This window comes from Corvus hawaiiensis, chromosome 18 (assembly GCF_020740725.1).
Source record: "Corvus hawaiiensis isolate bCorHaw1 chromosome 18, bCorHaw1.pri.cur, whole genome shotgun sequence".
Taxonomy (NCBI): Eukaryota; Metazoa; Chordata; class Aves; order Passeriformes; family Corvidae; genus Corvus; species Corvus hawaiiensis.
Genome location: NC_063230.1, coordinates 7,898,848 through 7,926,145, shown reverse-complemented (window position 1 = coordinate 7,926,145; position 27,298 = coordinate 7,898,848). Strand labels below are relative to the sequence as shown.

The window sequence follows — 27,298 nt, the reverse complement described above, 5'->3', positions numbered from 1 at the left end:
AGCTGTCTGGGAGGGTCTGAGCTGGTGCTTAATGGAGTGAGCGTGGGGCACTTCTGTTGCTGGTTGCCTTTTGGGCTCTGCTCAGCCATTCCCCAGAGCTGCTCTGCAGACATGAAAGAACAAATACGGCATTTTTCAAAGAACCAGGCAGGAGTCATTGTGGATGTCATCTTTCACCACCAACTGAATTGTCTCTGCATGCAGATCTTACTTCAGCATGGACCTCATACAAGTGCCTCCTCCATCCTCAGTGTCCATGCTCCCAGTGTGAAGCTGACAGTACAAATCATGTCTTCACATCTTTTCACTTAGTCTGATTTATATAAAAAACAGCTAAAATTATGTTTGCAAATTAGTCCACTGGATAACAGTTACCTTGTATGACAGAAGACAGGATTTGATCTGGCATGCACTTTGTGTACTTGAAACTGTTTTTCCTAATCCTTTGATTAAAACCTTTGACTCCCCAGCTATTCTGCTGAGACTGAAAAATACTGCAATGTTTTAATATCTCTAGCTGGATTTTGCGTAATATTCCTGTTCTTTTTTCTTCAAAGCAAGCAATGAAGAAATGGAGGAAAAAGGAAAGCCCAACAGCTGTGTAGAGTTGATATGCTTGGATATTAATCATTAATGTCTTGCAGGTGGGAAGCAAATGTGCTATGAAGTCTTCTGTATCTGCATGCAGGGTAGCGAACCAAAATAAAGTGAAGTGCATGGAAAAGATCCCTTTGAGCCTGAATCCTTGAAGAGCAAAGAGGTGCCTTCAGGAACAGCTCAGTCTGTGTGCAGGGGGTTATTGAGGTTATGCTGATCTGATGTTGTGGGTAGTTACTGCTTCTCCAAATCCTTTCTGTAGGTTTATGCTGTATCAGAGTGGCTGGAAGCTGAACATGTATCATTTTTTGCTGTTACATTGCCTTTTACTAGCATCTGGAAGAGAAATACGTCCTCCTAAATAAAATGTCAAAGGACTTAATCACTGGGTGGGGCAGATACGCTGAATTAAAGAGGAGCAGTTCATTGCTTTAAGAGAGGTTTGCCATCTCTTGGAAAGACAAACTGCTGTACCTGGTGCTGTGTGGCATGTTGCAAATCTTTCAGAAACAGCTCTCCCAGACAGGTGGAGTCATCCCACCTTTTTCATTTGCAGTGTTCTAACCGCTGCGTTGTGAGCTAATGTTTTACACGGATCGCTTCAAAGTCTTGCTTGTCATATGCCCATTATAAAGTGAAAATATGCTTGCCAGACAGGTAGCATAGATCCTGCTGACTGTTTGCAGCCTGCCTTACAGCAGATGTTGTTCTCTGAAGGTAGCTTTAATTTTTGTTCCAGTTATTATGTACTTGTAAAGAAATTACTATTAACAAGGCCTCTGATTTAGGAATGTGATTTTATGCCTGTCTGCAGCCTCTTCTGCTGCTTACCAGCATGACCTGGTAGTGTCTTCCTCTGTAGGAAGCTGTTTTGAACATGTTGCCATCACACCTGTGTATATTGATAAATGTTTCTTTTATGATGTGCTTTAACCATTTCCTGCAGCAGAATTGACTCTTTGAAGTTGTACAGTTAGGCTGTCTTCAGCTTCATATTCTTGAGATTTTAAGCTCAAGAATCTCAAGCCTGTGCTAGTGTGTGTTTACAGGAGGGTAGTTGTAGGACTGCTCTCCCCACTCTGCTACTGCAGCCTGAGCACAGGCTGTATGGAATTAAATAATGGAATTATGGCTGCACCTGAGATGTTTCTGATGCTGTGAGAGCAGTTTCTGTCTGAATGACATCAAATGACTGGTTCTTGGGCTTGTTCAGCTTGCAGTAAGCAGTGTATTGTACTGGTGGTATGATAGTAAAATTTTGCAACGCAGTATTTTAATACAGCTGAGATGCTCCTTTTCTACTGTAGACATCAACTTCAGACTATTTCTGAAAGGGAGCCAGGGTGACCAGCATCGCCTGCATCAGTGATGCTGTTGTTGCAGTCTGAGTTCACCACTGGGTATGGTAATTACAGTTGTTGATGTTCAGGTTTCTGAATCGGACTAAGTGGGTATTGTGTGTGTGAGGGAATGCTGAAATTGGAGACATGGACTAGATAAACATCAAAGGTCTCTGAATCTGCTAGAGAGGCTACCATAATGACTACTCATCCTCCCATACTCTGACAAAGGCTTTTCTGGCCTCTGCACTCTGTGGGTGCATCCAAGGGGTTTGGGAGAGGTGGCATTGCAGTGGAGGAGGAAAGTCTTGGTGTGTAAATTGTCTCTGTCAGTGATGAGGATGCACAACCTGAGCAGGCGTGTGCTTACAAAAGGGAGGTTGTAGGACTGCTCTGTCTCCTCTGCTACTACAGCTTGAGCTTATACATAGAGGTCGGTGCAGGATGAGTGCTGGAGTACTAGGAATGACAGGAGTTGTGGTCCCTGCCAGCTGACACTGACATGTGATGAATAAAGTATCTCATTGAGAGATTAATAACATAAGAAAAATGATGTCATTGTACAGAGTTGTGCCAGATGTAGTCAGAATGCAAAAATACCTCTCCTGCACTGATGAAAGGGAGTGGGAGAGGATGTGGTGGATGTAAAGGTTAGTTTGGTAGTAGTGGCACCAGTTGCTAGGAACAGGTTGATCTAAGGAATGTAACCGTGTGTGAAAGGAGCAACCAGCGTTACTGCAGGTGAGGGGCCAAGAGATGAACTGATGGCCTCAGATCAGCACTTTCCTTCTGTGCTTCTGCTATATACCACACTTGTGTCTGAAGTAAGAGCATGTGTTGGCTTTTTAAAAGTTTTTATGGATTGGAGATTTTAAATGCTTTTTCCATGGCTTCTCCCTTAGATGGATACACTGTGAATTTGATGAATGCAAAAACACAGATTAGTATTTCAGATTGACTGAAGTGTTCTGATGAACCTCTGGGTAGTCATCACGCCTGACACCTTCCAGTAACAACAGGGCTCCAGTCTTAGAAGCACAGCAGAGCATATGGGGAACCAATTAATTCAGTACATATTAATTAATAAACACATTTCCTCTGGGGAAAACCTTTTAGCACATCCTCTGTTTGGCCCAGGATTGCATGCACGCATGAATGGATAGCAAACATGCTTTCCTGAATTGTCACTTGTTATTTCTTGATGGGCTGGGGACTGCCTCCTCCAGACTACTGCTGCCAGGCTTTTGGGAGAGCAGACTGCAGCTAATGCTCGAGCTGTCTCTCAGCCACCAGCGTTCTCACACATAAATGATGTCAACACACGCCAGTTTCCACCCTGGCCCTGTGACTCTGAGCTGAGCCCGGCCAGCTCCCGGCAGCGTGAGGTCTCTTTGTTTGGCGCTCGCTTCATCCATGTGTGCATGTGGAATGATCAGCTCTGATACAGCTACTGTCTGTCCTGAGGCACAGATGTACCCTTGCAGAGCAGAGCTGCTGTGGGGTAGGCAGGGTACTGCAGAGCCTTCCTCTTCCAGTGCAGCAGCTGTGTTTGCATCCGTACATGGCCCCGCACTGACGGAGCGGGGTAGGCTGGATAGTTAATGCACACTGTGGGGCAATTCAGCTGAGTTGCAAACCTCCGTGAACTTGTGTTCTTTTAGAAATAATTCCATTGTTCTGTCATCAAGTTCATATTGCTCCAAGGCTAAGAACAGTGAACACTTGTGCTGTAGCATGGTCATTCATGATGAAGACTTTTAACATCTCTCCACCTGGTCCTGACAATTAATAAGTTCTCTTGTAAAACTTTCTTAGTAGAAACGAGCTCCAGACGGTTTACAGAAGCTTTTTGCTGCTGACCATTGGAACTTGCTTGACTGCTAAACTGCAAAATGCTGCTTAATGTTGTAAGTTTTCACTGATGTTTTCTTCTGCTGTAGTGTGGCTGCAGGTGTGAAGGTAATGTTCTTGAAGCAGCTCACTCAGTGATTTGTTCTGAACTTGCCATTTTAACTGTGTAAAATTTCATGAGATTAATTATATGGATTTTTATTAAAATTTGCTTCTTTTCCTCCTGAGTATGAAGATAGAAACCTACTATGGGAGTGCAAGTCCCTGTGATGGAAAACCACATTCATTGCAGAACATGGCAGTGCTTTAGAATGGGCAGAGTGCTGAGGTGTGACCTTACCAGTAGAGGACTGGACCAGAAATGCTTGTTAGTCTACCTTTATGGTTTCTTATATTCTTAACATTACATGAAATACTCTCCAATAAAAAATGGTTTTATTTCTTGTGGTGCATGTGCAGGTGTTGAAGTTGTGAAGAGGAGAAATTTCTTCATGAAAGTCTGTAAAGGATGCAGAGGCTTCTCTGATGATCTCTCTTCCTCTTAGAGAAGTTATGGGTATAAAATGCATGCTGAAAGAATTTTATCAATGGTATCCTTAAAAAGAAGTAATATTTGAAATTTAAATATGCTACTTGAACTTGAATAGTAAAGTGCCTCTTAAGTGCTCATTCGCTGCATGTATATATCACCTTTAAAAATGTTACCAGTCGTCTTCAGACACACGTGTAACCTTTCCTACTTGGTACTTGCAGCCTGTATCCTTAGCAGGGAAAAATACTAATCCCTGATGAGTGAGAGTGAAATGGTAGGTGAAGTCAGCAGAAATCTTTCTACCCAGTGAGCTGGCGGGGCAGGTTTGTAAGCCAGCAAACTGCAGTGCTTTGCAAAATATTATGGATCCAAAAGCACAATGAATTATGTCTACCAGATTCACAAAGCTAGGATTAAGAATAGCTGTAACGTCTGCTGCTGAGGGTATACAGAGCACATTATCTGGTCTATTTTCTGGGTTTCTAAACACATTTTAGATGTGTACTAAGAGCCTGTTACAATATATTTGGTGGCTTTTGTTAAATGAGTGATATGGTTACCCTTTGGTTTAATTTAATTTTCCAAATGGAGCTGCACTCAGTTTAAACTTCTTGGCAAAAATAGTTTTCTGTGGTTTTTCTCTGATCAGAGTTGCTGATGATTCCTTGTTGAGGAGTTGATTTAATTTCTGCGTGTGTGAACTGATAAATGGTGGGAGGCTGTAAATGCTGATGTGTTTGGTCACTGTTGACGTAGATAATTGAATTAAGTGTAGAATCAGGCTAGTTTTCTGTCTGTGAGGTATGAAGTGTTCATGGTGTCGGACACAATTTGCTGTTCAGGATGGATATCTTTGTCTTCCACTCGGGTAGCTAGATGGGTACACTTGCTCTTCCTGACATGCTGTCATCCCTTGTAAGCAAGATTTATTAATTTGGCTCCATCTTTGTGTTGTGTGGTTCTTGTGCTTCCCTGGTGTTCGTGGCTTGGGGCAGTATTCCTCCTCCCAGTCCTCAGCTCATCTGCCAGAGCCATGAGCTGTCCTGCCCAGGGGCTGGAAGTGCTGGGGCTGGCACAGGAGCTTGTGGTGTGGGAGATGGGTTGTGATACATCTGGATCTGTGCTCTCTTCCCCTTTCTGTACTTCCCTAAATTAATTGCTCGCACGCCTTTGTGGGACAGTTCAGGCACATTCTGTTCATGCTGAATGGATGCAGAAGTATCCCCAAGTCACACACAAGGCATTGTGCTGTTGCCTGAGTGTTCACTTGTGTCAAATCAAATACTGGGCTTGTGCTCAGGTTTCTTGTATTTTATAATCTCTTCCCTGTCAGTACAAGATACACATCTGATGAGAGCTTAGCAATAAAAACATAGTCTAGGCAAACCACATAAAAAGCCAAAGAATGACATTATGGTGTTTGGAAAGCCTTAATAAAGAATCTTAATATACTGCCATGTGTGGAGGGAGCTACTGTTCACCAAAAGATTTATACGGTGAACGAAAGCAGTGTTAACAGGATGGAATTAAAGACTGAAATATTTCTTTCATACTTTCCCCCTCCTTCCCTTTTCCTGCCACTTTTTTTCATGGGAAAGCCACTGATTTGGCTTCCACATGACATTCTTCTCATTTATGGATTCTCTCTCTTCTCATTTTTATCTGTCCTCCCCTTTTCCTGACGTGCTTTATTGTTTGGTTTTGCCCTCCCTGGATAGACTCATGTATTTTGTAATGCTTTTCTCTTCTGCTCATCTTTTTCTGGTGGTCTTCAGGCTCCAGTGTCACTTTTGCAACTGTTTGCCAAGCTTACCCTCTTCCATTCATATGTTTATCTGTTGCTAACTGTTGTACTCCCTGATTTAGCAAGCTGAGGTGTGGAATATTACAGATTTCTGTCAGATGACTTTATTTGTTAACAACTTGTTAATGTCATTATGAGTGATGGGTTAGTCCAGGTCAGCAAACCTGACTTGTGGGTTCAGCAGCACTTTTTTGGAGATGTTTTTTGCTGCTGGGGACTCTGGGGAGGAATTAAAAGACACTGTCTTGGGAAAAAACTAAGCCCACAAGCTGAAAACCAAAGTAAGATGAACCCTGCTGGTGTGTGTTTCTGAGAATATTCCCAGTGCTGTGCTCAGGGTGAGTCCTGGAGGCAGGAACAGTGTTTCTAGCAGGGTGCTCATTGTGGGTGGTGGACTTGCTGCTGCTAAATTTGTAGTGATTGAGTCTGTCCTACTGTTTAAAAAAGGTGGGTGGGATGACTGTTTATCTTTGATTCCTTGTGAAGAATTGGAGGAAAAATAAAACAGCTTCATTTGAACTTTGGGAAGGACAGCTGTGTGTATAGATGATCCCAGGACAGCTAATGCTTTATGGAGGACTTTGGTTTATTTCTGCCATAATTTTAATAGAGGAGATGGGTCATAGGAAAGCCTATAAAGGACAGAAGGCAAGACTGGGTACCTGGGTATTCTACCAGAACAGGTGAAAATGGCATGCCCTGCACAGGCCTGATTTACAAAGGGAGTCTAACACAGGAGGATCATTTGTGTGAAAGGGAGGCAGTCACTGCTACCAGTGTGCATGTAGGGATTTAGGCACTTTGAACCGTTCTGGCCAGGGTGTGAGCAAACTGGCTGGGAGTTTACTAAGGCACTGTCTCCTATTTGCAGCCTCATTTTGGCAGGGCTTCTCTGGAAAAATTAAAGATTCTGTTTTCTGGCATAAAACCGCAACAAGGAGTGGGAGGGAAGTGCAGCTGTCCTGTCCCTAGGTTCAAACAGCTTGTCTTGCCAACTGCAGAGAAATGCAGCATTCAAAGCATGAGTTTAGTTTTCTGACTGATGGTTGTTAATAGCAAGTCCTTGGTTTCATCCTGTATGATCTCTTGTTTTTATCTGTGTGTGTTTAATTGAGAAATGGCTCTCTCAAAAGCCCTCTGAGAACCTGTTTAAAAGTGATTTAGACTGCAGACTCTTGGGCTGCATCTTGTCTTAGTCTTCATCATATTTGAATTCCATTGTGAAGTCCCAAACAAAAGCATATCAGAAATAATAATAATAAAGGTACTATGTAAATAATTGAGTGCTTGACAAATGTGATAGGATTTTACAATTCAAGTGCTTTAATCTAGAAGAGCTGGCTTTATACACAGTGCCAGTAGGAGCAAGTGGTCATAGAAAGATGTCTATTTTCAGCAAGTGTGTGGAACCATTAGCCAGAGCTGATGACAAATGGAAAAAAGCCAAACACACTTAACTAAGAAATTGAGAGCTATTTTACTTTGCTGGTGAAGGTATTTACCTGTGGGCAAGTGACTTCCACCTTATCTTAAATGACTTTTTCCTTTTTGAGATTCATGCTCGTCATGCAGTAATAGCAGTCCTTGCTGAATGGCCTGACTGTCGATATTGAGCACTCTTATTATAAACTGAATGGAGCCAGTGGTTTCCCATTAATTTTCCTGGTGACAGTGCCTGGATAAATGGTGCTCATGTCTTCTCTTTTCCCCTTCAGTCGCTGGTTGCTGCTACACACAGCTATTTCAGTTATGCTGGCACTACAGGTTTTTGGGAGCTGTGCTGTAGACAGCAAGGGCTGGGGAACAGGACAGACAGTCCTTCTGGGTGATGGTGGTTTCCTCAGTTGGCTGAGAAATGTCCACAGTGCTCTGGTTTGCATTGACCTTACCTGAAGTACTGCTTGACAGCTGAGAAGGGGCTTCACCCTTGCTCGCTGGTGGGAGGAGAAGGAACTCCTTAGGCCAAAAGATGAACAGGCATCATTAGCCCCTTCTGTGGCTTACAAAAATCTCTTCATTTCATTTAAGTGTAGTTTGCTGAGGGCAGGCTGGGGGGATGATGGGGAATTCCTTTACGAGCCTTAAATAATTTATTCTTAGCCTGAAAAATCTTCAGAGCATTGCAGCAGACAGGTAGGAGCAGTTGTGTGCATGCACGTGAGCACCTCTCCATTATCAGGTTTATGAGTAAATAGGAACCTTTCTTAAAAATAATTAGGTCCAACCTGCTAAGCAGCAAAGTTTTACCATGTAAGTGTTTCTCACGCAATTCACACTTACCGTCTTAAAATTAAATGCGTGTGTCTTGTCAGTCTTCATCACTGGCACTGGTTAAACCCTTCTCTCTGAAGGGTTCTCCATTAGCTTTCCATTATACCTGGAGGCACTTGACTTGTAATCACGTCACTCCTTGACCTTCTTCTGAGGTTAATAGCTCGGACCTTAGGCATGAAAGAGAGACCTCTGATCCTGTTCTCCGGCTGTTCTGTTAGCTGTGCTCTGAGTCCACTGCAGTGCATCCACATCCTTCCACAGCTGTGGGTACGAGAACTGAGCAGGTTCTTACTCAGCATTTTCCCTCATATCCAAGTGCTCACTTTCATCTTTTGTTTTTCTTTTCCTTTTTTTTTTTTTTTCTTTCCATACTGTTTATTGTAGTTAAGCATGAGCTTAGCACAGGCACTTGCTCTCTTACCAGTGTGTGGGGGCTGGCCAAGTACAAGTAGGGATTATAAGGTCAGTCTTAGGGAATAAACAGAAAATGTGTGAAGTAAACAGACTACTGGACAAAAAGCCATTGGTGAACTCTCTTGGGTAGTTGAAACAGCACAGTAACTGCATCGCACTTGGGAAAATTGTCTTTCTCCTGGAATCTCTTCCATTTGAAAGATGTACAGCAGTTGGAGTGGCCTTTGGCTTGTTGATTTTTGTGTCTTTGGTGTTCCAATGGACTTGTAGCTATCCAGAGACCTCCCGCACAGTTCCTTTCCTGCTGTCCCTTTTCTGCTCTCTGGGGTTACACAGCAGTGGGAGCTGGGCTGTGGTCGAGGCTGTTCACACGTTCCTGCTGTGCTTTGTTCAGACCACGGTTTTTGGTGAGGGGCTGGAACGGGGTGAGATGCAGAGGGAAGAAGTGGTGTGTGATTTAACAGGGGTAATCTCCTGGGGAGCTGTTTGGGCTGATACAGTCCTGCTGCCTCACTGCCAGGCAGACCTGCTCTGGGGCTTAATAGTGAGAGACACTGGCAGGCACAGTCCTTGTGAGATGGGTGATTGGATTTATTGTCAGTTGCTTTGTATTCCCTAGAATGAGAAATAATTTATTTCAAGGAACAGCTTTCTTGGAATGCCAGCTTAAAAAATCATCAGTGGTCTGTTTGTTCTGTTTCCCTCAGGATTAAAAGCTTTTTTGTTGTTGTTTTTTGAGGTTTTTTGCTTTTTGTGTTGTGTGTTTTTCCACAAAAAGCATTTTTGTTGCGTCGTTCAGATCTACCAGCAAGATTGTGGGTGGGCGAGGAGATGAGTTAAATTTAACACTGATCTGATATGGCTCCTAGGACACTCAAATAATGCTCCAGCCTTGGTCGTAATTCAAAGAATGCAGAGATGGTTTACATCTGCCTTGAAGTTAAAAGCAATTCTCTAAGGTAGTTTTGTAGCAGTGCAAGTGGGCGTGTGTGTGTTAGCCTAGAACTGGCTGGGTCTGGCAGGCTTTGGTTTAACTCACTAATGTGAAGGTGGCTGGGGTAGAGTCTGGGAGACACAGACTGCATAAAGAAACTTTCTGTTCTCACCTGCCAAACTGACAGTTGTTTTTTTTGTTTTAGATGAAGGACCTAGCTTGTACTTCTGACTCCCATGTGCATGTAAGTTTGTGGACTTGCTGTCTAGTAATACGTGCATCCATTTAATTTGTGATCCGAACTCTGTGGGGCCCAGAAGAAATGAAATCTGAATGCCTGTCTTGCAGAAAGGAATGTAAAATTAGTCATCCCACACCACCCTTAATGCCAGCATTGTAGAGGCAGCAGGTGGAGATGAAGGAAAAAACTTGCTGGAAAATTATAATCCATGATGTAACCTCATCCCAGTAAAAATGTCCCTAATTTAGTCTTGGTTAGTTCATCTGAAAGGCTCCAGAGAAGGAAGCAAGTCAGATCTGTTTTGGGTTTGGTCAAAGATTAGGCATGTAGATTTACATTGTATTTGTCTTTGGCAGGTAGTTTGGCAAATTGCAGTGAACTCTGTATACAGATCTTGGTGAGAAACAGTCATTTCCTGCTCAGTTTCCTACTGGGCAGACTGTCCAGATAAACACTGGCCATTGCTGTCAACAGTTAAGGGAAAGAGAGCCGTGTGTGCCAGGTGCTCTTTCTTTTGGTTTTTTTTTTTTTTTGGGTTTTTTTTTTTTTTTTTTTTTTTTTTGTCCTGTATCATTTTTATATTACAAATAATGGCTTACGGTTCTATTTTACTACCTGATCTTGCTGAACTGCTGGGAGAAAAAGGGCTTGTGACTAAGGGACTGAGTGATGACTTGTGATATCCTTGTCCTGTCTGGGTTCTACACAGAGTACTTACACTGGGGCTTTGAGGCCTGGATTCATCCTCCAGCTTTAATGTTGTCTTGAAGCACTTGATACGATTTCCCTGCAGAATTGATGGCAAAAGCTGGATATGTCCAAGGAAGTAATTTAGTCTGTGCAAGATCTGTTCTCTGAGGCTCCTACTCTTCTTTTCGACTAAAGGGAAAGAATTAAGTTATCCTGCATTTAGATACCTTGCTAAGCTGCCTAAAGTTAGATGGTGTGAATTTGAACCTATTACTCATCCATTTCCCCATCTGGAAGTTGCATGTTCCCAGTCTTCCTTCCCAGGAGCTGTTGAGGTGAGCAGACAGCTCTGTCACATTGCAGCACTGTTGCCCTTTGCAGTGCAAAAGCTGCTACTGATGGTTTTGTTCAGAAAATCAGTGGGCATGTGTGGCTTCCTGAGCATTACCTTAATGTAGTGGCACTGATTAACATGTAATTTTTAAATATATATCATCATATCTGTTGAAGTTGACTGAGATGTGATGTCTTGACACCCTTGGTTAACACCCAGTCAATCTGAAAAGCAGGGCAAGGCAATAGAGAGCCCTGAGAGACACCTTGTCAGAGTGACAAATTGCCCTTTCTGATTCAAAGGACCAGCCTGCGTGGCAGAGCTAAACAGCTCCTGGAGAAAGGAGAGGAGTGCATGGGAAAAATACCCTATTCATTTAGGCCTTCCCATGTATTTATTGTATGTTGCTCAGAGTTGAAGCTCTTTGTTTTCCTTCATCTGAAACAACTTAACAGCAGGTTGAGAGGAGCAAAGCCCCTGGGATTCTCCCTCTCCCACTTCTCCTTCTTACAAACTGTTTACAGTCTCCTTCAGTTTCCTAGCTTTGTATGGAAAAGTTCAGTGGGTCAGCATTCCCTTTAGCTTCATCCATCATTCCAGTCAATTGGAAATAGTTGAGGGCCAATTGCCCGGTCTACCATTAACTGAGACACTTCAGATTGTTTAAAATAGCATAAAAGCCCTCTTTGTTGACCGTTGGGCAGGCACTGGATTTCCCCGTTGATGGGCAGCTACCGCGTGGCTGAACAGAACCCCAGTGTGCCTTGCTGTACTTGAGGGATGAATATTGCTACTCCAGGCCTTGTCTGGGGTTTGATTCCTTCTCCTTCACCTCCGCCTCTTGCTCTCCCTGAAAGGTGTGATGCCTTCAAAGGGTGAATTACCAAGCCTGCTTCCAAAAAAAAAGCTCCTCTTTGTGGCTTTTCAGAACTTCTGTAGTTGAGGGTTTTTTCCAGTTGCTGAAATGTTCCTTTTAACCTTGGTGCTTTAAAAGCTCTTGGCATTATTTGTTCGGTGCTTGTCGTGTGTGTTTCTAAAGGACAAAGGAAGTGTGTAAGTGTTCAGGAAACAGTTAGTGCATTGTGGTGTGGGGCTGAGTTCATTCTGGTACCCTGTGCCAGGACAGCCTGCTTTCATTGGTGGCTAACGTTTCCCTTCTGTTCTGAGCTGACCAGCCTTAGGGTAGAGTTTGTGTCAGAGCTCTAACAGAGCTTGAAGCTTTCTCATAGGTTAATGTGTTTGGGTTCACATTGAAGTGCATTGAATCCATTGTATACATATACATAAATACAGATTTATATACATGAACCCTACATTGTATTTCACATAACAAAACAGAAAAGTAGGTTTACTAAATGGAGATTAGTTTATCTGCAGCAAAGTAGATATTTATGTATTCCCATATTTAAGTCATTGTCTTGCAGACTCTCGTTCCAGCACCCTGTGCTGCCTGGGTTTCTGTACAGGCTGGTCCGTGTGCTTTTTGTTCTTCCAGAGCCGTTTTGCTTGAATGAGCCATGATTTGATCCCAGCTTTGGGGCAATGTTTCCCCAATCATGAAGAATTTGGGTAGGTCTAGCTGCATACCTGTGCTTGGTGCTGGAGACCTGGGTCTTGCTGTGTTTTTTGAGTTGAGGGAAACAGCCTGTGTCATTCCTTGAGCTTAAGGTCTCCATGTGCTTGCAGAAGGTGCCCTGCCTTGCAGTAGTGCAAGCGCTGCAGTCTGTGAGGGCTCCCCTGTTTCTGAAGAACAAACTAGAAAGAGTGGGACGGTACTGCTGCTCCTCAGGTGACACTGGCTCAGTGATGGGCATGAGCTGCTCAGCTTGGAGTCCATCTTTTGCACTGCTGAAGTGCACGGAGGCTCTCAGGACAAATTGGGAGAGAGCACAGCAGGCGTTTTGAGGCTGTGGTGAAAGAAGGCTGCCCTGGTGAGGCAGGGGGATGTGATAACCAGATTTGAGAGTCTTCAGCTGCTGTGGAGTTGGACTTTAGAAAAAGTCTTCCACAAATACACAAAGTTCAGCCAATTCCTCTGGTGATTTCCTTCCTCTCTGATGTCCCAGTCTGATGCAGATCTCAAGACAGACTTTTTTCAGCTGCTGTGTTCCTGCAGACTTGCCTTTTGTGTCTTTCTCCACATGCCTTCAGCGAATAAAAGCTTGAGAACATGACTGAGCTGGAAGTGCACACCTGAGTGGGAAGGAGACCATTGGGGCAGAACATCATCCTGAGGCTTGGCTCTGACAAAGCCAGTCTGCTTGCTTTACACTTAGAAATAATCTCATGCTTTGCACAGATTGAAGGTGTAATAAGTCATTTAAAGAGTAGTAGAGGAGAGAGAATCCACATTTAATTCAATTATCATTGTTGTCCAATGCCACTAATTATGCCCAGACTTGTAATGTGTTTCACAGGAGCTGATACACTTGAGCTCTGTCTATGCTGGGGTTGACTGAGGACAAGTGTGTCCACTGATGTAGAATCCAGCCTTTGTGCTTTGCAAAAACCTTCAAATTTGGTATCTGACAGTAGCCTGGAGTAAGGAGTAGCTGGAATAGCCTGCACTGAAATCTTCTGAACAAAGGGGATCTTGGGGAGAATGAAGATTCGATGTACATGATTTCAGTGTTCTTGAAGAGGGGCTGTTTTAGCGGAAATAATAATCTCCTGCAATTTTATATTGTTTCCAGACTGTTTAAAATTGTTCCATAGGCAGAGAATAAAGAACTTTGTTTACAGTCTTAAAGTTGGATGTCTGATCCTCCTGGGGGAGGTTATTCTTTTATTAAAACAGATATAAAATAGCTACTTTGATGGAACTACAACGCTAGGAATTGAAATGGCGATGATTACAGAAGCTGTAGTATTCTAATGCAAAATAAGCCCTAGGAGATATGTGCCCTAAATGATAAATCACTGTTCTTTAACAAAACAAGAATTACTGTTATTTTATGCTTCTTGGTTATTTTACAAGGTCTTTAGCTGTTCCATCTGCGCTTAACTTTTACAGGCTGGAGGTAAATTGATTGTTGCTTTGTGTTTTAAATAGCATGGCTTTTTAAAAGCACACTGGAGATGCAAGTACAAATCAACAGGATAGGATTCGTTTGGTCTCAAAAAAGCAAGAGTAAAAGCAAGAGTCATGACTGCTGACGCCACATGCAATAACGGTACTGGAATCTGTTCTCATAATTTGGTAGTGTTTTGTAATCTCATGGCTTTTGCTTTGAAAGGCCCCAGTAAGGTAAATGAGTGTGTGTTGTTCTGAACTGGAATTAACCTCCTTCTAGCAGGCAGGGAACTAACTACTGGTAGCATTATTCATTAGGGGTGTCATGTTCCAGCCCCATCCAGCAACTTGTGGTTTACTCTGGATAATTAGGCTTACCTGCCAGATGTTTGGAATCTGAGATGCTGAGGTGTATTTAGCAAAAAAAGAGCGTTCTAAATACTGGCTTCGAAACTGAGCAAATAGTTGAAAGGGGTAATGTGTCCCAGTTTCTGCAATTTGTGATGACCTAAAATCCTTAATGATGGAGTCTAAAAACAGACAACAAAACCTTTGCATCTTTTCTACATTAATGTTAGCTTGTGACAGCTCCAAGCTAGCGATGTAGAGAAAGTACTGGGTTGGGAGATCAAAGAACCACCTGGTTCAGGTAATTCAGGGGTAAGCTGGGTGATAGGCTGTCCCATTGGCTTACTGCATTCCTCAGTAGATCCATAGTAAGAAGGAAGACACAGTAGATGCCAGTCTGGTTACCTGTCTGTGTTGAGATATCTACCTTGAACTTTGCAAGCTTTTAGGCTTTCTGATGCTTAGGACAGTCTCTTGCTAACAATAGTTTTCTCTTCTAGGAATGCAGATCTGTACCATATCTGCCTGAATCTTCATTTTAGAAGCAGCTAGAGGATAAAACCCAGCGCAATGCTCATTTAAAGTCAATGTGCTCTGGCTTGCAATTTGCTCATGTTTAAGTGCCCAGCTTTTAAGGTTTCCTTTGCCCACAGGCAGTCTGAATACAAAGGCAGACTTTACGCTTTTTTAAATAAAGAAAAAGTATTGCAAAAGCTCAAAGAACAAAATAGTTCTTTCCACCTTCCATCTCCTCAGGTTTATTATCAGAAAACAGAGGCTGCCTCTATAAAGTCTAGAGGGGAACTAAGAGATGCCAGTACCTCAAGTGCATCTGGAAATGAAGGTGGTGGATGAGCTGTGTGTGTGTGTACGTACATGTGTGAGAGGAGTGAGAAGGTCCCACCTTGGAGCAGTTTTGGCATTCGATGGTGAGGTTTACAGGGATAAGGTGTTGTGTAAAATCCCTCTACATATAAGTGGTTTCTTTGTTCTTGGTAAGGTTTGATTGAGTGAAGATGAATAGAACTTCTGAGTCTCTACTGTACTGCAGTATTGTGTAAATTATTCTCTTGGGAGGGGAGGAAAGCTTTACTGTGGGGTGTGAGAAAGGGAGTTGCAGTTATAACACAGTTTCTTAAGAAAAAATGTGAAGAGAATAATGTATTTATTGCAGGAGCAAGTTCCCCTTCTGGAGCCATGCGCAGAAGACATGTTGTGACATCTGAACTCTACCATAAAGAATTCAGCATGTATCATGAGTTGCCATTAATGATTTGAGTACTGCAGACTGGAAGGAGTGATTTTCTTAAGGATTTCAGAAGCCTTATTCTCGTTGATTGATTCTGTAACCTGAGTTACTCTGTGGTTTCAATAGAAATGGAAGTAGTGCCTGCTTGTATCACTTCTGGTGCCTTACCTTTGAAGGCTGTCCATGTTGCATTTTGACTGAGGTGATTGCCAGAGGCTTATTGTCATGGTCTTGGTTAATATTCGTGCTTACCTGAAAATGGGAGCAGCTTTCTTGCTGAAGTCTGAGTTCCAGAAGGTCAGAATACAGCTGTAAATAAATGAAAACTGAGCAGGGACATCTCAGCTTGTTCAAAGGGAAATTATAAATCATGCAAAAATTAAATGTGGACCTTAATGAGACCTCAGCAGCAAAAGGTCGCTGGAGGCCTGCACAAAACATGGCACAGCAAAAGGGGAAATTCAAAGGCTATAGTTGGGTTGAAATGCAATTTTTCTAAATAAAATGATGCAAAATGTAGTGTTATAGTTCCCTGGTGATGAAGCTGTTCACAGGTGGATAATGTTTTAACTTTTATGTAATTAGGCTGAGCACCTCTATTGCAACAGTTTCATCCCAACCCTTTTTATTTTCTTGTGATGTGAAGAGATAGTGGATTTGTCCAGAGAGTTTGCTTTAGACAAAGTCTGCTCAATTTGCAGTTTTGGGCTCTATGTCATTCTTCTTCGATTTTTTTGTGCTTTCTTTTTTTTTTTTTTTTTTATATGTATGTAAAAATGTGTGTGTATATAGTCCTTAATAAAGGATATTTTTTGAGTGTCTATTTGACAAGGTGAGCCAACAGAAGCCCTGCTTTGGCTTTAAAGCCTGTGTAGCCAGATACGTTCAGGGCTCGTAATGAAATGATCAGTCTGTCATTGCATTTTACGTGGCTGAGGATTCATAATGCTGGGCAAAAGGCTGAGTTCTCAGTGCATAAGCTGGTTCTTTATTGGCCTCTTGCTGGGAAACTTCTGAAAGACGTTCATCTACCAAAGGGAGCTTCTCTGATTTCTGTGCTGAAACGCACAATTGCATAAGAAAAAGGAAGGTTCAGATGCTGGTGCTGGCAGAGCATTCTCTTCGGGCAGTATCCCTGCAAGAACCCGCCTTTGATCTCCCATCTTTCTGTTTAGTTTCTATTATGTTGTCTATCTGTTACAAATTTTAAATAAGCTTGTAGCCAGTTAGACCTTACGGACTTAGTGAAGACGTGAGAAGGGAAGCATTTCACTGAATTAATCTCTAGCCATGCATTTTTTGTTAAATTGTCGTTGCTTTGGGCAGTTGGAGAAAGGTGTCTATTTAATTGTAGGTGTTGACGTTTTATAGCCTTCTCTAGTCTCCAGCTGAGTGTACTTTATCAAATGAAAAGAAACTTTCAATGGTGTGTAAGATTAACTGCTCTGAAAGCCAGTGGGCCTGTTCACTGCAGAACTAAAAGAATGGTTTTGCAGACAAAAAATCCACTCCTCCTATGCTGGGCACTGAGAAGAAAGCTGAAAGCAGATTTAAATATAAGATAGTAGTCTGTAAGTCTGTTGCCTATTAATAAGAAGTACTTGATAGATGCTTCACATGATTTCTGTTTGCTGCACTGAGCCCAGTCATTCCAGCACAGTTGCAGCAAGCTTGTCTGAGACAGGAAATACTCCTTTCTCTGAATCTCTGCTCGCAAATTGTAGGGTAAAACGTGTTTTTTAAATCAATGAAGCTGAAATCAGTAGAACAGTTAAACCATGATGGCAGAAATTAAAAGTTCAAATTTTTTTTACTTGCTTCTTTAGGAACAAAGCCCCAGTAACCAGACTTCAATAGCAATGATGCAAGAGCCTCAAGAAATGGTGGAAGAGACAGTTACTGTGGAGGAAGACCCAGGCACTCCCACTTCCCACGTGTCTATTGTCACTTCTGAAGATGGAACCACAAGGAGAACTGAAACCAAGGTGAGAGGTTAATAACCACTGAGGAAAATGGCAAAGTGCTATCTAATCATGGAATAGAAATAGCAGGGAGTAGCCTGAGTGATGACAATCATGCTGTTGTGATCCTCAGTGATTTTGAACATTGTGTTTGCCAGCAGAGCTGAGTTCAGGGTTTTTTCAGTTTCACGTCTGTGTCTAGATTGCTCCCTATCAGCTGTGCTGATACAGCTGTTCATGGATCCATAAACTGAGCAGTGGAAATTAGCCAGGTTAACCAAACAAAAACACTAGAACCCTTTCTCAGGCTGCTTATTCTTGTAACATTAACTTCATTCTACTGAAGCAGTTCACAGCATTGCCCTGCAAACACATACAGTGATACGAAAATTGATGAGTTGGTAGGGCTTGGCTGAGGAAAATATGCTTGGAAATATGTCTTAAATTAGTGACAGTCTGCAATAACATTATGTCATTATGCACTTGTCCTTTAGAACAAGAAACAGCCTATGTAAGTAACACCATAGCATTCAAAATCTGCAACAATCTTGTGAATGGCATCTTACTCCTAATGAATGGGGAAAGCTGGGTGTGCTCTCAAGTGACTTGTACCTCAGGTTTGGCTGGATTACAGGTGTTGCAAATGTTCTAATTTTCCTGATAACTTTTTATTCCTTGTGTAAGGTAATTTTGCAGTCTCTGTTGAGCAGGCACTGTGTGTCCATGGCTGCCTTGCATGCTTTCAGCACCACTGGAAAGTTACAAAGATTAAGGGTGATTCCCTTTTTAAAAATTTCTAAAAAGAAAAAAAAAACGCTTTCTGTGTTAAAAGGAGTTGAACAGAGGTCACTGTGTAAATCAGTGTTTATTTTCACTGATGTTCCAGAATTGCAGTCCTCTAAGATACCTATTCAGGACATCAGATCCTCAGGTTGAAGTAAATCAGTGTTGATTTCCTGAGGTCAGTGTGCCTGTACACGTTATAATAAACTGAGTATCTGGTTTAATATTTGTTGCAGTTAGTTAGAAGGTAAATGTAACTGGCCTATTTTCTCATTGTTGGAAGGAGATGAAGGTCTTTAAATAAAAATAAAAGAGATTAACAAAAAGCCCCCACATTTTATTAGCTCTTCAAATAATCTAATGTATTTAGTTTGTGACTTACAGGAAAGAAATTCTGTTTTCTTTCTACTGACAGCAACAACAACTGTTATTTGCAGGAAGGAAGTGATAAAATTACAGTGGGGATGGACACCTTTTTATATGTACTAATAGTAGTGCATAGTTTTAGGAGGCTGTAAGTGCAGCTATGCAAAGGCATAAGATTATAGCTATGACTGTAAAAATAGAGGTGAGGCCATGCAGTGGTCCCTAGATAACAGGACCACATGGAGTGAAGTAATTTGTCTGAAATAGTCGTGCCTCTGATAAAAGCTGAGTGTTTGTCAGGGCCTCAGAGGTGTGATTTTCTCCTCTGTATCAGGAACCTCCTCTTTTTCCATCTTCCCACAGAAAAGGACAGTGGCAGCTTCAAAACAGGCATTGTGGCTGCATATGGGAAAGGAAAATTGAAAAAGCAGCAACCCTGGAGCTACTGTTCCATTTCAAAGAGCAAGGCTTTCTTCTGTTACTGTAGGTCATTGCAGGCACTGAAGTGTGTCCAGAATAGGGGTAGAATGCATAGCTGTCTTACTCTCCATTTGTGTTGTTTCAAATAATGCCACTGACTTCAGCTTATGTGCTATCCAGAGCTGTTTCTTAGTAATTCATTGCTAAAAAGACCAACAAAAAAATATTAAAAACCCAGTTGTTGAGAAAAGTGATTCTGAAATGTCAAAACACAGCCTGGCTTAGCCATGACTGTCAGAAAAGGTGCTGAGACTTTGTTGGGGTTGTTGTTGCCTCTGAAATGGTTTTGTTTTGACTTCTCCTTGCTGTGATAAAATGGCATAGATTTAACAGCTCTTAGATACTAATCCGAGGTCAGATTTTACAATTTTTTCACATCACTTTGGTCTTTGACTTGCATTTTGTTTTGGTAGGGATTGTGAAAATGAAAACTGTGTCACCGGGATTTAGTAGCATCAGTTAATTGCCCTGGAGTTAATTGTCATTGACACTATTACTTCTAGTAGGTATCATCATAGTGCTTTCTTAGTTCATGCTATTATATGTGAGAGTCCTACAGAGAAAATGAAGCTTTCTGGTACCGCTGTGCAGTGGCAGAATTCTGAGCTTGCTGCTCGGAGGAGGGTGGTGAAGAAATCTCCCTGGCATGGGAGATGCAAACGCATCGCGGCTGGGCATCCACTTGCAGGAGTAGGAGGTGTTGAGCCCAAAACCAGTTTTGTGTCTCTGCCTGTTCCCTCACAGACTTAAAGAAATTAAAAATACAAATAACAGCGCCCCCCCCCCAAACCAAAAACCCCCAAACCAAAACCCCCACGTGAATCTGGCCGTGCATTCAGTGTGCAGGTGGTGCTTGTCCTTGTAAAGGAGCAACATTTCCTGTGGTGGGAATCCTTTAGTCTCTTTTCAGTAATATCCAGTGTGTAAAAGTTGAGATGGTCACACTGTGCTCAGGGGAGGTAGGTTTGTGCTCAGCTTTTCTTTTTACTCTGAGCAATAGCCTTTCATGCTCTACATTGCTGTGCTTGCTCCAGGCTCCTTTAAGGAAGGGTTTAGAGCCTGTTTTTGTTCTGTCTGTAACTAAAAGGCTCTACTGGACAGTGTCAGTCACAATCTCCAGCATATCTGTCTTGCAAAGAAAGTGGCAGCACAAGATACTTCCTCTGACAGAGTAAATAACACAACTCATGTCTTTTTAAGACCCAGAGAAACCAGAGACGTTTTCCAAATGTATTCTTTCTTTGGTGGATAGCTTATGTGGGGAATAGTCAACCTAATGCCATTTTTGGATTCTTAAAAGGAAATTGTCACTTATTTTTGCTAAATTGTGTGAATTTCTAGCTTGCTGGAGAGCAATGCCTCTGAAATTCTTCCTCTTGAAATGCAGCACAGCAAAGGCTGTAAGCATGAATGCTCCTGGATGCTGCTGTTCCTTTATTCTCTATGCCTTTCCCTGTTGTTTCAAACCCGTAATTTATAGAGGTTATTCTTTTCAATAGTGTATTAAGTAAACAACCTTAATCTAGATGCATTGACAGTTTTGCTTTGCTTTTCCCCTCATCTTTGAAAATGCCTGTAGCAGTGAAGCAGGAAGAAGGCGTAATAGAATTTAATATTTGACATATTTTAAATAAAGAACATCTGCCTTTTCAAAATGAGATATCTCTGAGTAATTTTCCCCTACCTGTTATTCTTTTAGTGTTGTACTGAGTCCCTACATAACATTCATTGCACAAAAGATGTAGCAGATAACACTTCATTTCAACTTTATAATATCTCTGGAAGCCAAATACCTATCAAGCTAAAACAGTGAAAGTCACCTTGGGGAGAGACTTCCACTTCTTGCTGCTCGCTGGAGCACTGTCAGGTGTTAAAGGAAGCCTGTTGTAAGTGGCTCAAGAGAACTCAGTAAAGCAAGTTAGATGCGTGTGTCCTTGTGTAAATGTTAGCTTTTTTTCTTTTTTCAGGCACCTTTTATTTTTATCTTGGAAATGCCAAAAGATTGGAGAGATTTAGGTCACTGGTACTCATTGAAATTGATATTTTATCATACCATACTGTGAAATCAATCTGTATACAAAGTTGTTTAATTTGTAGTCCATCCATTTTCCTTGAGCTTTCCAATACTCAGCAAGTCCAGATCTTTCCCAGCAGTGATTAACTGCTGTTCCCACTTCCTAACACCTGTGATGAGCAAGTGCTTGTGACCAAAACCCTGGTTTGTGCTGGTGCTAGGTACCCCAAGAGGCAGTTCTTCGAAACTTTGCAGGAAATTCAAAGGTAATAGAGCAGGAATGGATTTCACCTGGAGTTGAGGGCCCTTTCAAGATGTGAAATACTAGGCTTAAAATTGAAGGGGAGAAATTTCAGCTGTTGTTTTGAAAACCTACAGGGTGAGTTCTTCCACAGCATTTAATAGAAAGGTAATAGCTTCAACCTGTCTGTAGTTCAAAAATAAGCTCACAGAAATGTCAGGATGCTTAAACCCTCCTGTGTTCCTTCTCATCTGATTCTTGGTTTATGACAGCTTCAACAAAATTGTTAGCCCTGTCACCTTTCACAATGAACTTAATTTATTAAAAAAAAAAAAATTAAAGGCCAACCAAAACCAACCTCAAAAACAAAATGGAAGACAAAATTATAGGTACTGGTTAAGTTGACTGCATTTGACCATGACAGCCCAGTTCCACAGAAATCTTGGAACTGTCTTCATTCCTCTGTGATTGAGCCCTGTGAGGCACCTACTTATGCCATATGCACGTGCATCCAGTAAATCCAGTTGTTGGGTAGTTTGATGTTTGTTCTCCCATCCTTCTAGATAAATAGGAGGATGAGGGACAGAAAAATACAGAAGCTGCTTCAAATGTGTGAATATTTCCTTTATGTTCCATTGGCAGATGTATTTCCAGAAACAGTATTAGTGAAACCATTATCATGGGGTCTGTAAGGGAATTACTTACTAGAATAATTGTTATTTGGGGGGGGTGAACAATGGTAAGGTCCGTAAACCGGAAGTATACTTAGATTTTGGGGTGTGGAGAGCAGCAGTGAAAACACTGACTTGAAGTATCATAGAATTTTGGCTGCAGAGAGGTGTATTGTGGTTTTTTATACTGTAGCTGAAATCTTAGTATTTGTACAGGGATTAAAGAGTTATAAATACGTTGCAAGCATACTCAGCCAGCCTCTTCGTAGGGAAGTGCTCTGAAGCTTTCCTCTGGTACTCCAAGACTGGGGGATTGAAACAAGTGAGCATCTTTGATTTCATCGGGCTGAAAAAACCTTTTTACACAGGTTTTCTTTAGGGATGGAAAGTAAACAGAGGAAGTCAAATTACACTCAAAGTAACTTGTAACTAAATTTTTCATTAGATCATATCTGTAGTGAGGAATTGATGCTAATAAGTCTTTTTTAAGATTGGGTGCATCTGTAGGATCAGGTGTCTCTCAGATGAGGCAGTCTTCTGGGACTCCCATTTGGAATAGCTTCATTGTCTTTGGCTAATGCATCAGTATTAAGGAAACCACAAAAATGTTGGCAGAGAAGATTACTATGCTGTCAGCTGCTCAAGATTGCCTGTGTTCTTTAAAGAAATAAAAATGAAACATTCCCTTGAGCAGGATTTCCTGAAATAAAGGTGTTTGATTTGTTGGTTGGGTTTCTTCTTTTGCTTGGAAACCTTACATTAAATGGACCTTCATCTGTGTGCTGGCTAATTGCTTCCAAAAAGCTTCCCCTTATTGTCCTGTCAGCAGCAAAATCTATTTGTCACATGATAAATGTTCTATCTCAATGCCTATGCCTGGCAAATGAGGCATGAGTGCAAATACTCCTTCTCTCTCAAAATACAAAATGACTCTGTTTGATTGCCCCAGTATAACACCTTTAACATTACTGAAGGCTTTTATGCTGTGAGAAATGCGTACTTCAGTGCTTGAGTGAAATGTTCCTTTTTATGTGTCTGACAAGGGGGTTTTGATTGTCCTGATACTTTGCATTTGCTGTTGGGTGCAGCATTCAGAAAATAATAAGAGGTGAACCGGTGCTAATGTTGTAAACTTGTTCTTACATGTGCTGCCTGACACTGAATGTGGCTTTTTGATGAGCCACAGCCATGGAAAGCCTGTCTGAGCTAGTCTAAAAGACAGGAAAGTAAGGCAAATAAGGTATAAATTGCAAATGAATCGCTTGCATTCTGTGTTGGTAATTTAAACTAAAAACCCAAATCTCTGTAAATACTCTGTAGAATTGCCAGAGCGTGGTGAAAAACTCACTGAGTGTAACTGGTAGGTCACACATTGTCTAGGAGTTGATTTTCAGCGATCTGAAATTTTGCTTTGTGGCTTTTGTGTATATGTAGCAACTGTTGGAGACAGTTGTCCTGGCTGTAATGTTTCTGTTTGCCAATAACATGGAGCAAAGTCTTTGATGAAGATGGACCTGATCCTGCAGGTCAAAGCTTATTCCTTCTTTGGTGCTTTTCTGCAGCCAGATGAGGTGTATTAGGTACTTCCTATTGTTTACTCTTAAGAGCTTTAGGAAGAATGGCACGTGACAAACTGCAAGCATGGGAGCTCCTGTCTGAAAAGCAGTGCTTGGACTTAGATTTGTTGTATAGTGCTGAAAGAAAGAGCTTTTGTGAGGTTATGCAAGGGCATTTCTTGGCATTTAGAAAGCTCCTTCGTTGTTCCCTTCCGAGCAAAAGTATCCATTTCTGATTCATCAAATTGCTGTCGTCCTACCTTAATTCCTGTTATTCCCATTACTGGTTCCCAGATTCAAGAACAGAAAGGCCCGGCAGTTTGCATCCAGTTTTGTCATGGCTTTGCAAGACTCGCATATTTCAGGCCTGAGAAATGTGGCTTTTCCTACTCTTAGAAGATCACTTATGAATATGCCACTTTGAATAAAAGTATTGTTTCAGACTTCAGCAGGAGAACACTGAGCTGTGTTGCTTTGTGTGTATCCACTTCACAAAGAGCTACTGTAAACTCCGCCAGCTCTTTTTCTCCTCTCACTGCTGAGTTTATAAATGCTGTGACAGTGGTCATGCTGACAACTGAGCAGAAAGGAGAAGTTCTGTGCACAGGTAACAAGCAAAAACCCCTGTTGGATTGTATGTCGTGAAATAAATGCAGAGTTTCTAGTTTCTTTTCCTCCAGTTAAAATGTGTGCTTTGAAAAAGGGAGAAAAGATTCAGAGGCATGGAGGATGGCATCTTTCCTGATGTTTACTTGCTGAAGAAATCCCTTTGTATTGAAGAGGAAAATCCTTTCATCTCAGGCTCATATTAGATACCAAGGTCATGCTATTGGTACCTGGCTATGCTGCATTCAGCGTGTTGCTCTTATTACACTGCTGGTGGAGAGGCATTTGTGCTTCTTTCAGTCTTGCAGGATTTCATTACTTCATTATGTTGAAGTGTCGTTTGCTCACAGATGTGTCTAGGAAAAGAAATGCTGTTTGGGTGAATCTTTTTTCTGTTTGGGGTTTCTGTGTGAAAACATCTGGCTAGAGGACATGTCTGGAGGCACTTCAAGAGATGTACTCTAATTGTTTTGTAGCAGCTTGGCTAATCTGTTGGCAAGCTAAAAGTTTAAATTGGTGGCTATAGGTCAAAATAATTATTTGGACTTCAGAGCCACTGAGCAGTCTAGGGATATATGTTTGGTTAACATTTCCCTTGAATGTAGCATTTCATTCTGAGACCTAGATGAAGAGAAGTGTCATTTGCTGATGCTTATTTATGTCTGTAATACCTTAGAAACCCCAAATACCTTTTACCAGTTTCATCTTTTGTTCTTCCCCTGGTGCGTGTAATGCTGTCAGGTGGGTTGATTCTCCCCCTCATCTTTGTGGATGTGCTGTTTTGTTGCTTGGTTGGGCCGAAAAGTCAGCACTTACTAGGGATAGGGTAACTTTTTATAGGTTTAAGTAATTTTATTAGGGTTAGGGCTACGAAGGATAGACTGGCATCTGCTGGACTTTTTATTCTTCCCAAAAGAGCTTTTGCTGGTCACTCTGGAAGACAGTACAGAAGTTGATGGAGCCCAGATGCCAACCCACACAGAAGGCCCTTTGCTAGCTTGTAAATGTAGTGGATTTTGTCCAGCACTGTCTTACACAGATAACCAGACCTTTCCCACAAAGGCGGATGGTTCTTGTGAAGTTTTAAGAAGTCTTTGTTCTTACCCTTCAGCAAGAAACCCTGAACACAAGAACCCTCTGGACATTTACTATTTCTGGTTCTTGTGAATTCTGTTTTGAAATGAAATGTGATTTATGGAAATAAAGATGTGTTTGTGTACAGATTTTTCTTTACTGTTTTAAACAAGCTTTTCTAGTATGTTTAGGTAGCTGCAATTGCAAAATCATTGTGGTGCTAGTGTTCATTATTCCAAATTTGTTAGTCACCAAAACAGTGACAACAGCTACTTACTGGGCTTGTGTGGTGGTTGCTGGATGTAAGAATATCATAAAAGAGAAAGCAGGTATATTGTCCAGGATCTTGAAGCCCAAAACTTCTGTTTGAGATAGTGGTTTCTTAGCTATTACTGCCAAATTTGAGCTCCATCACATTACACAATGGTGCAAACTTGATCCAGATCAGGCAGAAGCACATAACCCTATTTCTATAAAACTGTGGAATGTGATGTGGTATTTAGGCTATAGCTGTGGGAGGACAGCCTGTGGCTCCTCAACATAGTAAAGTCTTCTCTAGGACAGATGCCTCCTGAAAACATTTTAGGGAAATTGGAACTGGTTTAATGACTTTGTACTGCTTCCATGTGCTGTCACCTGGCTGCAGTGGTTTTGATTTGGTCGTAAGAGCCCAGAGTGCTTTTCTTGAAGTATTTTTCCACCTTTCATTCCGAAAGCTAATAGGTGAGCTGATTGCTACACCAGTGTTACGGGCACGTCACAGTAGTTTGCTTTGGGCTGCTCTCTCCCTGTTTTACTCTTCCACCTCCCTGTGTGTCTCACCACATTGTGCAGCAAGGAGAACATTAACACATTTACTCGCTGCTTCCTCCCAGGTAACCAAGATGGTCAAGACAGTGACCACGAGGACAGTGCGGCAGGTGCCGCTGGGGCCGGACGGGCTGCCCGCCATGGACGGCTCGTCGCCCATGGGCAGCTACACAGACTCCATCGACAGGAGGTACCTGAAGAACGGGGAGCGCTTCATCACCCCCCAGGCCTCGTCCACCCTCACCCGCTCCTACAACAGCTACAACGATTCGTACCCCGAGAGCCACGAGAGCCAGTACCGCCCCTACATCGGCCACGACGGCTACGGAGACCTCTCGGACAACTACGGCAGCTTGTCCCGGGGTGTCAGCTACCGGCCCCGCTACGCCTATGTGCCAGGGGGCACCTACCGGCCCGACGATGGCAGCTTCACCCTGCCCAGCCGGAGGGAGAACTACGGCCCTGTTGCCCAGCCTCAGGTGCCGGTGGGCAGCAGCGTTGACTTGAACCGCTCTCAGCCTGAGCGCTTCCAGCCGGAGCCCTATGGACTGGAAGATGACAACCGCAGCCTTGGAGTAGATGATGAAGGATATGAACTGGATCCGGATTACTCCACTGTGAACAGGAGGACATCTGCAGGTGTGCCAGAGAGAGGAAGACCTCACAAAGGAAGGTAACACTCACTTGTTTTTCACAGTGCTGTTGTGCAGCTGTTTTGCTTATTTGATCATGTACATTCAAACTCTGTGATCTGGTAAATTCTGGAGTTACTTGACAGAAAAACAGCCCATAAATGACTGCAAAACACACATGAAGTACAGAAGAGAGTGAGGGTAGGGCACAAGGACCCTTTCAGTGATTCTGGGCTGCGTAGTGCACGTTGAATTTAGAAAGAAAGATGACCTTTTAGAGGAAGGCTGTTACTTTTTTTCCCTCTTCCTGAAAAAGTCTTGTGAATGCATTGTGTTGTCCCGGAGCCATCCCACACTAGCAAGGTGAAAAGAGGGATTTGTGATCTCTGAGACTCCTGACAGGTCTGGTTGTGTGCACATCTGCCAAACAAAAGTTCTCAACAGCTGGTTGGGGTTGCAGATGAGCTGATCCCTGGTGGTGAA

General features: G+C 42.3%; 1 protein-coding gene across 15 annotated transcripts in view; it reads left to right on the top strand.

Moving 5' to 3' along the window:
• Positions 1-27,298, top strand: part of ARVCF (ARVCF delta catenin family member) — a 258,446-nt gene that overhangs the window by 151,239 nt on the left and 79,909 nt on the right. For 10 of the 15 annotated variants that reach the window (XM_048322525.1, XM_048322527.1, XM_048322522.1 and 7 more), the window contains 3 exons: positions 9,952-9,990; positions 17,448-17,606; positions 26,249-26,856. In XM_048322525.1, the coding sequence (XP_048178482.1) occupies positions 9,952-9,990; positions 17,448-17,606; positions 26,249-26,856 (806 nt within the window). The remainder of the gene's footprint in view (positions 1-9,951; positions 9,991-17,447; positions 17,607-26,248; positions 26,857-27,298) is intronic. The other 5 variants (XM_048322537.1, XM_048322536.1, XM_048322530.1 and 2 more) reach the window with 1 other exon arrangement.